General features: G+C 34.4%; 1 protein-coding gene and 1 pseudogene across 1 annotated transcript; both read right to left on the minus strand.

The window, feature by feature from the left end:
* Positions 1–2,554: 2,554 nt before the first annotated feature.
* Positions 2,555–5,266, minus strand: LOC123207099 (annotated as a pseudogene).
* A 3,579-nt stretch (positions 5,267–8,845) lies between these two features.
* On the minus strand, positions 8,846–11,365 carry LOC123207100 (receptor-like protein 54). The gene has a single exon (XM_044624353.1). The coding sequence runs from the start codon at positions 11,363–11,365 to the stop codon at positions 8,846–8,848; it is 2,520 nt and encodes an 839-aa protein (XP_044480288.1).
* Between the last annotated feature and the right edge of the window lie 739 nt (positions 11,366–12,104).

Below are 12,104 nucleotides of genomic sequence, written 5' to 3' on the forward strand. Positions count from 1 at the left end.
ATAGAACTATAGAACCTATTGTAAATTGTTCTTGAGCAAACACACGTAGATATTTAAGAAAAAAACAACAATACACACCAATCTATATGATATGTTGGGAAAGAGATGAGTAACACATCAAAGATTAGAGAAGAGATGAATTCAATATGAGATTTAAAGACATTTTCAGTTTGAAAATACAAAAGATATGTGTTTAACCGATTTCACAATTTTTTTCTAAAAGAAACGTGTTTCAAAATTTTTCCTCTAAAGGATGGCTAGAAGTGCACAAAGCGATTGTAAGAATAGTCACGATGGTGGCTTTTCTGTTACATTTTCCTCTTCTCCAGCTTTCACGGTCCAAACGAATGGGTGAAAACAACCATAAGGCATTGTGGGCTGCAGAGAAGAAGGCATTATTTTTGTCTTTGCCATTGCATCTAGCTGGAGGTTTAATAACTTTTTATGCAAGCTGGAAGAACAACAATGTTGGGTTTTCAACCCAATATTATGATCATTATTATTCTCAAATTGAGAACAACCAGCATTCTCTTTGGAGGGACTTGAGATCTTATGCTGGTTTCATCCTAGATGGTTTCCTCTTCCCACAAATCCTCCTCAACATGTTCTACAACTCAAGAGAAAAGGCACTTTCTCGTTTGTTTTACATTGGATTCACCTTGGTTCGCTTAGTGCCGCATGCATATCACCTTTACAGGGCTCATAACTATGTTCAGAATTTTGATGTTTCATACACATATGCAGACCCTACTGCAGATTTTCACTCCACTACTTGGGATGTCACCATCCCGCTTGTTGGTATCCTTCTTGCAGCAATTATATACCTCCAGCAGCGATTTGGCGGGTGGTGTTTCCTTCCTCACTGGTTCAGGGTGCTGGAAGTAGTTTATGAGAAGGTTCCAGAAGAGGTACCAGAGGCTACTGAAGAATAGAATAAGTATGCATATTTGGTGTAATATAGTAAAATTTGTGTGACATGTATTTACTTGTGTTTGATTCCATGCTGTTGAAGTTGTATGGAAGAACTCTTTTGTAAACAACACTATGCGCTTTGAGAAATAAGAGGTATCTCGTTATATTATCTTGAATCATTGTAATTGGGTTATTAAAAGGGTGTAAAGTATCTAGTAGCTATTCAAATGTTGTAATTGAGCTTTTTGGGTTTGTGGCTTATTTTAGTGTAAACAAGGAATTTTGCTACTTTTTTTTTTTTGAAAGTCTCAGTCAGAAAAATTAATTTATAAATTGTTTAGGTTTTGTAGTAGGATACTAGTTCTTAGGTTTGAGTAGTAAGGAGTTTTGTGGTTTTTTTCTTTTCTAAAAGTTATATAATTGAAAAAAATAATTTATTAATTTATTAGATTTTAGAATATGTCACTTTTGGGTTGGCTGCGAAAAAGGTTAAATGAGGTGTTAGAGAATGTAAAGTCCAAGGGAATAATTGGTAATTTCGAGTGGGATTTAGAAGACAATGGTTAGGGAATGTTTGGTTTGGATAATGTTTTATTACTAAAAATAAAAAATTATTTTAAAGATAGATTATTTAGAAGTTTACTAGGTGTAGATTTTTATGTTTAAAAAAAATTAATAAGTATAATTAATTATTGTGTTTGATTAGAAGTATTATAAAAATACTAATATATTTTTTACTTAAAAGTCTTAAAGTATAATTATTATAAAATATTTTTATATTATTTGCTATATTAATTGAAAATGAAATTATTTTTATTCTAAAAATTAATAAATAAGAAAATAATTATAATAAAATCAATATTAATTTAATAATATTTTAATACCTAAAATAAAGGTGAAAATAAGATTATCTTTTATATTACTTATCACATCACTATTGATAATGAAAAATTACCGTAATATTTTATTACTTATAAATTATATTAATAATAAAAAATAAATTATCAGAATAATATTTAAAACTTGGTAACCAAACGCCATCTTAATACCATTAGATTGGCCGCTTGAAAATATTTATACATTAAAATCATTGATTAATAGATTATGTTTATAGATAGATATGTATTTAACATAAACGAAGTGGTTAGAGATAAAACTGAGCTCCACTAAACCAGTTGAGCCGTACAATAAATAAGTACCAAAAAAGTAAAATTATATACACCTATTAACTTGCGCACTAAAGAAAGACTTCACAATGTGATTAGATGTTTATTTTTAATTTAAAATCAATTTATCATATAGTAATATATTATGCACTTGCACATAATTTTATTATTATTGTAACTATAAATCCGACAAGATGAGCGGGTTGGAAATGTTAGAATTTATGTAAAAGAAAAAAACCTATAAATAAGTCTCTGAAAACTGTATTCTCCAAACAAAGCGTATCCATTTATTTTCCTGCACACTTCACAACACTTACTCGAAGCAAAAAAAGCTTGACATTCTATCCTCTGGAAATCATATCACCCAGAAGAGCAAACCTGGAAAACCAAACAAAGGAAAATATATATTGCATTTATCATGTTGTTATGCAATACTTATAAAAGAATACTAAGAACGGTAAGTGATAGAATCAGCATCAAGTCTGTTTTCCTTCCAAAGTTATACCCAAGACCTCACTTATGTCTAGATCTTCAGGATTCATCCCACACAGAAGCTTCCAATCAAAATGGTAAAGAAGTTCTGCGAGTGGCAGCTCAATATTTGGTAGTGCAAACGTTAAGCCTGGACAAGTTCTCCTTCCAGCTCCAAATGGAATGTATTCGAAATCCATGCCCCCTGAAATCAATTGAGCTGTTAAGAAATCTCTCAGGATAGAATGTCTCAGCGTCATTCCAGTATCCAGGATCTCTTCCGATTGCCCATCCGTTGACAATGACTCTGGTTCTCTCAGGAATCTTGTACCCGTTAATCTCGCAACTCTCTCTGCATTCCCTTGGAAGTAAAAGAGGTACAAGAGATTGCAGCCTCAAGGTTTCTTTTACCACTGATTTCAAGGATCTCTTCCGATTGCCCATCCGTTGACAATGACTCTGGTTCTCTCAGGAATCTTGTACCCGTTAATCTCGCAACTCTCTCTGCATTCCCTTGGAAGTAAAAGAGGTACAAGAGATTGCAGCCTCAAGGTTTCTTTTACCACTGATTTCAAGTACTTCAATTCCTGAATTTCAGTTTCATCATCATTTCCTTTCCCATCAAAGACTCGTCTTACTTCAGCTTGTGCCTCTTTCATTACCCTTGGGTTTCTCATCAGTTCTTTCATTGCCCACTGTAAAGCCGTTGCTGATGTCTCACTTCCAGCGCTGAAAATATCCTTAAAAAAAAAAACAAGTTACTAAATTTTTCAGCTTGGACACAATTTATTCAGTGCCCATTTTATAGAATCAAAATAATTGTCAGTTTATATATTGTTTTGCAGTTAGATTTCATAGAAGTGTTAAGCATTGTATAGTGTTTGACTAATTTTGCGAGTACCATGCAGTGACTAAACATGTCATCTATACAAGTTAGACTCACAATTTGTATTTCATACTATTACTCTTCCCAAAGTTACAATAAAAATAGGTTTCTGACCAATAAATTAGACCACTTTAAAAACTCAATTATTGTCCTTTATTGCTTGCCTAGAATTTTTTTCGTCTAATTTTACATAGTTCTTGTTGATGGATTTTTGCCATCAACATATATATAATATAAATAAGAAGGCCTCAAGGATCAAGGATGAAATATCTTATTAGCAAACAAGGAATAAAATAGTGAAATTAAAATATCCGCTATGAAATTTCTGATTTATGTTAGTTTGCTTATATAACATAACTCTTAGAAGCAAAGGGTTTAAATTCTAAGTGCTTTAAGCGAAGTAAAGTAATATTATACTAACCCAGATGACTGCTTTGATGTTGTCAGTTAGGGGAAATTCAAGGTCACCTTCTCGCTGGACTCTCACAAGAACATCAACTAAATTTTCCTTTACTCCTCTTTCTCCCGTTTGTGTCCTCTCCTTCTCTGTATTCTCATTCAGGATTTTTTCAAGTATTCTATCACTCTTCTGATGCAGCTTCTCAAGCTTCAGATCCGTTCCACTGATAACTTGAATTGCTTTAACGGAAGGGTAGAAATCAACAATGGAGAAACCTACAGCTGCCTCTACGACTTCCAATACACATGATACGAAAGCTTCTTCATCTTTGCATCTTTCCCCAAAAGCCGCCCTGGCTGTTATGCCGTATGTTAAACTGACTATTTTATCACTTTAGATTGATTACTGATCCTTCATTAACCTGTATGGCATTAGTGAGAGTTGAGACCTCCTCTTCCCTGACCGATTGCAGTGATTGGACCCGCCTGGCACTTTAGAGCTCTATGGTTGCAAGTTTCCAGAGCTGTCTCCAGCAATTTCCATACGGTGAAAAACCAATATCAGTATCCTTACCAACTTAGCGGAAACCAGAATGGGTCTGTCTGCAAAGTTGATGTCATGGGTTTTCATAACTTCTGGGGCAATCTCTGTAGAAGAAACTATGATGGTTGAAACTTCACCAAGCTGGAGGTGCAGCAAGGGTCCATTTTTCTTGGCCAAGTCTCTGAGGCGGCGATGGGGTTGTGAACTAACAGCTGGTGCAATTTTCCAATGAGAGGTAGTTTCCAGGGCCCTGGAGGCATCTTTGAGCTTGTATTCAGGATTTTGATCCCTTTATTATTTTGGCTGCCGTGAGCAAGAAAAGGATCAAAATAAATATGGGGGTGAACGAGCGCAATAGAAGCTCCGTGAAAATGGGGAAGACAAGCACCAGTATCGGTAGAACACTCTCCTCCCAAGGAGTTTTATCAAGTTTACTGTTGTACAACAATCATCTGAACATAATTAGTTGCTTTTGTTGAGAAAACAAGATATTACTTGGACTTTTCTTATCACTAATCAAAGAAAAGAAAATCCGTTTGCCTTTCTTTTGTTGGATGACGCAAGTTTATCATCATGCTAAAATTGTATGATTACTAAATTCATTATATGTGACCCGGATCAATTCTGATCGTAAAATTTTTCTACAAATGGTGAATAAAGTATTCGCCAAATTAAGATTGGAATCTCCATCGTGACCAAGCTCTAAAAGGACTTGAAAGCCATTTTTTGTTAACTTATTGGGCACTGAATAATACTAGGTTGACAATCTTTCCAACTGATGGCGAGTGTGTGGATACTTAGATGCAGAACCTCGTAAGATTTTGGAAAAATAGTTACTAGTCATACTGCAACCGTATTCTTTTATAAGTCATGGATAGACCTGACCATTCGTATCATTGGTCTTATTCATATCGTATCAGTTTGGGTTTGTGTCAAAGACCTTAAAGTCTAATCCAATCTAAAATAAAATGGTCTTAAAATTTCTCAACCTTAAACCAAATTGAAGTATGTCCGGATTGACTTGAACCAATCTAAATAACTCATACTATGTAACAAGTAAAATCATGTCATAACACAATATATAACAAAATTTGTTATGAAACAATATACTTTGTCAAATTTCAAGAATAACATGATTTGTTACAAAATAATACACAAAAAAACATGCTAATGGGAAACGACATTTTGTCAAAATGAAATTGCTTTATTTCATATTAATACTAATGCTTTGTTTATTGTCTCTTTATATGATAATCAATTACTCAAATAAGTATGCAATTTCAATTTCAAAATAATGCAATTGACAACTAACGAGATTCATAATTACTTATCAAATATTTAATAAATTTAATATCCAATTCATATAATTGATGTAACTATCATAAATATTAAAATCACTAACAAACATATAAATATGACATAGCAAATATAATAAGTTCAAATCAGTAGTATTTATAATACATCAATCGAATAAAACAAATTAACTATAAACAATTTTTTACAAGTTTACCAAAAAGAGTTACTAAATTAAAATGAATGTTTTTAGATAATGTCGATTTAGTGTTTAGTGATGCAATTTCAATTTTGAATTACAGAATAAAAATTTTGTGGTTTGAAACTTTTTCTGTCAAACAAAGAAAATTATAAATATTAGAGATTTTTTACTATTACGATATTATACAATATTTTATTTAAAATTTTTGGTTAGTTCGGGTGGGCTTTGTGTCAACCCAAAGCCGACCCAATTTTTTTGAGATCAACTCTAACTTGATTTAACTATTTTTTGTGTCAAAAATCATAATCCTAATCTAAATTTTTTTTGTCATGTCCTATCGAATTAACAGATCATGTCAAATTTTATCAAGTTTAGTCATGCATTTGTTGGACAATAACGTGCATATATATGTTCATTATTTATTTGTGTAAACAATATGTATATAATATTGTAATGTAATATAAAATTGTATAATTCTACGTGGCATTAGCGTCCGTCAAGTCATAAAACGAAGAGACCTTGCAACTAAGGTTTATCTTTTCTTGTCACAGTTGTCACCCGGCATCTTTACGATGTTACAGTTTCACCCCATCTCAGGCCAAATCACAGCCCAAGCCCGATTCACTCAACCTTTGCTAGAGATTCCTCCAATCTCTGACCAGGGTTCCTCTGTTGAAGATCTCTGCCCTGTACTGCTGTTTATTCAATTCACTCTATTTTTGTGAATATTCAATGTCCTCAATATTTTTGTGATGGAATTTCAATGCACTTCCATTTCAATCCTTCTCACCTTTCTTCTCTTTCTCTTCATGGTGCTGAAGATAGGATTGAGATCAAAAGCCAGTGAAAGAACTTTACATCTACCTCCAGGGCCACGGAAATTACCTCTTGTTCGAAACCTGCACCAGCTTCTTGGCTCTCTACTGCATCCCAGCCTCGGGGACTTAGCCAAGAGATATGGTCCCCTTATGCACCTACATCTTGCAGAACATAACATGAAGGATCCCAAGTCTTGAAATAAAAAATTTCCAACATTATTCATATGGGTAATTTGTATAGCCTATATAACACTCACGTTATTATTCGAAATCCAGCAACAAATTAATACTGAAATCTCAGCATAAAATTTCTTTTTGAATTGGGATGCAAAAAAGTCAGGGCCAGATCTTCATGGGACCTCCATCTACTGGTGTGGACATTAGGAAGCCACATGGTGGTGTATGAGGAGTTTTAGCAGTATAGTGTTCTAATGCAAGAACAAAAAAATAAAGAGAAAATGCTAATGTTCTAGGCCGAAAATTTTTCTAGAAATGTTTTCTTCTTTTTTAATTTCATTCTTGTGAATATATATTACAGCAACTAACATAAACTTTTTGAGTAAAATCAGCTGCTACTCAGTTTGATTTAAGCATAAGAATCAACTGAAAACTAATACATCAAAGCATATATACTAACTCTTGTCAATCTTCCATCTAACACACCTAATCTTATCTAGTTGTATGTCATATTGCTTTTAAACAAGCTAAATACAAAAATATCATAACACAAACTCACAAAGCAAAGCACTGTTGCAGTACCACATCTTCCATGTCAGCCCCTAGTCAACTTCCAGCCAACCTCTTCCTCAGCACTGCTTTCTTCTCTGCACATCACTACAGCCTCCTAGTCGACTCTTACTTCCAAGAGAGTTCAAGATGAGTCTGCCAGATCATGATGAACGAAAAATCTAATGTTCTTTTTGCATTACAGGTTATTTCATTTTTAGTGTGAATTTGCTATGCGATAAGTTAACTTGTATTAGCAATTAATAAGAAATTATAGAATATATACACAAGGATTTGAAGATGAAAATCTGTTTGTGAGTGATATTGGTTGGTTGTTTCAGCTAAAAATGAGCTGACGATATTGTTAACACTTCATCCTCACAGCACATTCTGAAAGTACAAAAACTTGTTTAGAAAGTAAACACTACAATTTTTACACGGTTCAGCTAAGATTAGGACCAAGTCGTACTCAATCAAATCACTAAACAATAATCCCAACTTTCAGATACAAAGATGAAATCAACATACAAAGTAAACACTGCCACTTACTAAATTTATTTCCTGACTTTCCTACTGTCAGTAGTTATTGCCTAAATTTGAAATACTATGAACATCCCACTCTATTGTTCGAGCTCCCCATAAACAATCAAACTAAAATTCCCTGAACTTCTGATCTTTAAATCCCTTCAAGCACTAGTCACAGATTCGTATCCCACAATATGAATAATTAAGCTAATCTGCAAGACAAAGACTGGAAAAACAGAGAGGAGATGTATTATCTCACTGCACAGAACAATATGATCTTGACCAAATAGGCTGCTGAAAATTATTGACAAAATCAGAGTAAATTAAGGTCTAGAATCTCATAAAAAATGTGAAATTAAATACTCAGCAAGGGTGAGCTAGGGAGTGGCACATCATAACAGTACACCTAAACAGCAAACAACAAAATCGAATACAGGCAAAAGTTGCCAATTGTACTTGAATGAAAAATCACTTACAAATGTTCACATAATAATGCAAGTATGTGCACACGTATAACAAGAAGAAAAATATGTGCACACACAAAACTAAATGAGAACACAAATGTTCATAGTTTGTCAAATACTTACAAAAATAAACAAGAACTATACCGGCAAGCTCTTGCATAATTGCCAGGAACAGAAACAGAGGTGCTTATTGAATTGCTGCTAAAATAAAAATCTACCATTAATACAAAAGCTTGAAGTTTTCTTGGAGACATGAGTATTGCAGCTTACTCTTCAGAGTCTGAGCATAAAAAAAACAAGTCTGAATTCAGTAGTCTTTTATCTAGCTATATTCATTATGATAAAGCTGTCAATAGGAAAAAAAAAAAAAAAAAAAAAAGCAGAATCTAGCAATAAGAGGGTTGGAGCACTTACAAAATTGAGGAACAACTTTCAAATGCTAATTTGTTCTTCTACGTCCTCTATTCAGCCTTCTCACATTTCTTGGACACTCTCTTTCAATCAACCTCACAAAAAATTGAGGTTTTCCTATTGAGAACACAATGTAAGCAATAGATATGCCAATTACAAATCCAGATCCGTAGCCCATCAAAGCAATTTTCCAATCAAACCAGCTTGAAGCATTGCTTTCTTCTTCGTCTATCATTGGTGGTGCCTTATCATTGTCACATTTGTTTGACAGTGGTGATCCACACAAGCCCAAATTTCCAATGCAGGAATCATTCTGAAATGTGTCAAATTGATTTCCTTGAGGTATGCATCCCACAAGATGGTTGTAAGACAAGTTTAACACTGAAAGAAATGTTAGACTTGTCAATTGGAGAGGAATCTTTCCGATGAGCTGGTTGGAAGAGAGATCTAATGCTTCAAGTTGTGACAAATTTTTCAATGATAAAGGTATTTTACCAGTTAAGCTATTATGAGACAAGTTGAGTAATCTAAGTAACTTGAGCTGTCCAAATACCTTTGGGATTTTCCCTTCAAACAGGTTGTTAGAAAGATCTATGCTTGTAAAGATTGATAAAATCTTTTCTATTTGGGTCTCGACACCTTTTACAAACAACGTTACTGAATAATATGAACCAAAACGTGAGGACATGTAATCGAGTTTGTCAACATCCATGTATACATTCATCATAGCTTCAAAATTGTTAAAAAAGCTTGCTGGTAAAATACCAGAAAATTGATTGTGAGAGAGGTCCAGTACTCTTAACCGAGGGAAGAGAAATCTTGTGCTGGAATTGCCAATGGGACCATGAAATTGATTAAATCTGAAAATAAGTACTTCAAGAGATTGAAAGTTTACTAACCAATTCGGAAAGCTATCATTAATCCTGTTATTCCCAACATCAAGGGTATCCAAACCTTGGCAATTAACCAAAGAGGATGGTAATGGTCCCTCCAACTGATTGTCTTTAAGCATAAGAGCTGTCACACCACATTGATTGGGAAACGTCAGAGATTCTACTCTACCATGGAAGTTGTTCATTGCCAAATTCAAAAACTCGAACTGTGCATTGCTCTTCGCAAGACATGCTGGAATGTTTCCACTTAAGCCATTATGGGACAAGTCAAGAGATTCAACTTCGCTCATATTACAAAATGATTGAGGGATCACTCCTGTCAGATCATTGTTTGAAGCTGAGAAGAACGTAAGCCAAGATGGTAGATCCACAAGTTGTCCTCGGAGAAAGTTGGATGAAAGGTCAAGAATTTCAAGGTTGACCATGGATGAAATGTACCCAACACTGGTAAGTAAATTGTGTGATAGATTTAGGTAAGACAAGTTGGAACAATTTCCAAGCGCTAATTGGGAAATTCGGCCATAGATTGAGTTATTGGAAAGGTCTAGATTTAAATTACTTACAGTGCCCAAGAAAATCGGGACTGCAGTTAAGCTACAAGAAGATAAAAGGACTTCATTAAGCTGGGGCAAGATGACCTTTCCTGTTATTGACAAAAGCGCATTATATGAAAGATCAATACGCGTCAGATTTTTGAGCTCTGAAAGCATCTCTAACTGCACATTACCACTGAAGTTATTGTTTGCAAGTGCTAGTTCTGTAAGATCCAAAAGTTGAAAAATCGAATCTGGAATTGGACCATGAATCTCGTTATCACGCAAATCAACTTTACTTATTGGACCAGAGTGTTGGAACTGCTCCATCGGACCTGTGAGTTTATTGTGGGAAAGATCTAAACTCACCAAAGATGGCAGAGTAAACAACCATGCTGGTACTCTGCCACTTAGAAGATTATTATTTAACTTGACGTCACCTAGATATGGAAGACCGCTTATCTGACTAGGAAATTGACCTTGAAATTGATTATAAGAAAAGTCCAAGTAAAGAAGTCCATTCACGTTGAATATTGATGTTGGCAACTGACCACTGAAATTATTAACGGAGAGATCTAAAGTCTCTAATTTACTAAGATTACCCAAAACATTTGGAAATTTTCCAGAAAAATTGTTGTGTGTAAGAGATAACCAAGTGAGCTGGACACGTTTAGATAATGAAGTTGGGACTTGACCAGTAAAACTGTTCCTTGACAAATCCATATAGGTGATTTCTGTAAGGTTTCCGAGTGATGATGGAAGTGACCCTTGGAAATTGCAACTAGAAAGATCTAGTACTTTGAGAGGACTGCACTTATTAAACTCTGGCAAATTACCTGTGATGTGTTCATTTGCTGACAATATTAGCCGCTGGAGAAATGGAAATAGACAAATTTCATTTGGAAACTTGCCTTGCATCTGAGTAATCCCAAGACTGAGGGATATCAAAGAAGAAGACAGGTTTACCAAAGAAGCAGTTGAAACAGTAGACATGTCAACATTGTTAAGATGAAGATATCTTAATTCCGTTAGATTTTGCAAGAGCTTATTGAAACCATGTTGGTCAATGCTTAGGAAACACTTGAAGAGATCAAGTGAAACAAGATCAGATAGGAGAAACATTTCGGTGGGAACTAGGCCAACCAAACCTGAGTCAGAAAGGTTTAGATGTGTTAACTTGGTGAACTTACCAAAGTTGGGTGAGATTTGCGATCCATAGAAAGCATTGCACGCTAGATTGAGCTTCTGGAGATGGTGGAGGAGGAAGAGGCTGCTATTTTCTTGGAGAGAGCCAGCAAGGCTACTCAAACTAAGGTCAAGACCAATCACATGTCCAGTGAATGTATCACAAGTGACACCATCCCACAAACAACAATCACTACCTTCTTTCCAGGACTCTGTCTTAGGATACCCATCGCAAAACCCAAAAACATCTTCATAAAGGGAAAATGTGTTCTTGAAATGAAGTAGAGCAACACTTTGTTCAGGGGAGCAGAGTATCGGTGATGGAGAAAAGGATGAACAAACAACTTGAAGATGCAAGATGAAGAAGAAGAAGAAGAAGAATAACACCTGCATCTTTTTTCTTTTAAAGAAACAGAAGAAAAAGAAATTGCTGATGGGAAAAAGAAATGAACATTTTATATATGTATACACACACACACACACGCTTTTATATATATATATATATATAATTTTTAATTATTTATGTATATATATATACACTTTTCCTTTTTATACAATTAAAGTTCAAACCCCAGGAACACGTGAAGAATTTAATAGCTCTCGTGAGTGAGACTTTTCTCAATATAGGAAATTTCCAAAAAGCTAAATGAGCTTCACTTTGTCCATTGTTTGTCCA

This window comes from Mangifera indica, unplaced genomic scaffold, assembly GCF_011075055.1.
Source record: "Mangifera indica cultivar Alphonso unplaced genomic scaffold, CATAS_Mindica_2.1 Un_0059, whole genome shotgun sequence".
Lineage (NCBI taxonomy): Eukaryota > Viridiplantae > Streptophyta > Magnoliopsida > Sapindales > Anacardiaceae > Mangifera > Mangifera indica.

Bases quoted from the DNA above. Each gene is read 5' to 3' on its own strand.
- LOC123207100 (XM_044624353.1), bottom strand. From the start codon at position 11,365: ATGTTTCTCCTATCTGATCTTGTTTCACTTGATCTCTTCAAGTGTTTC.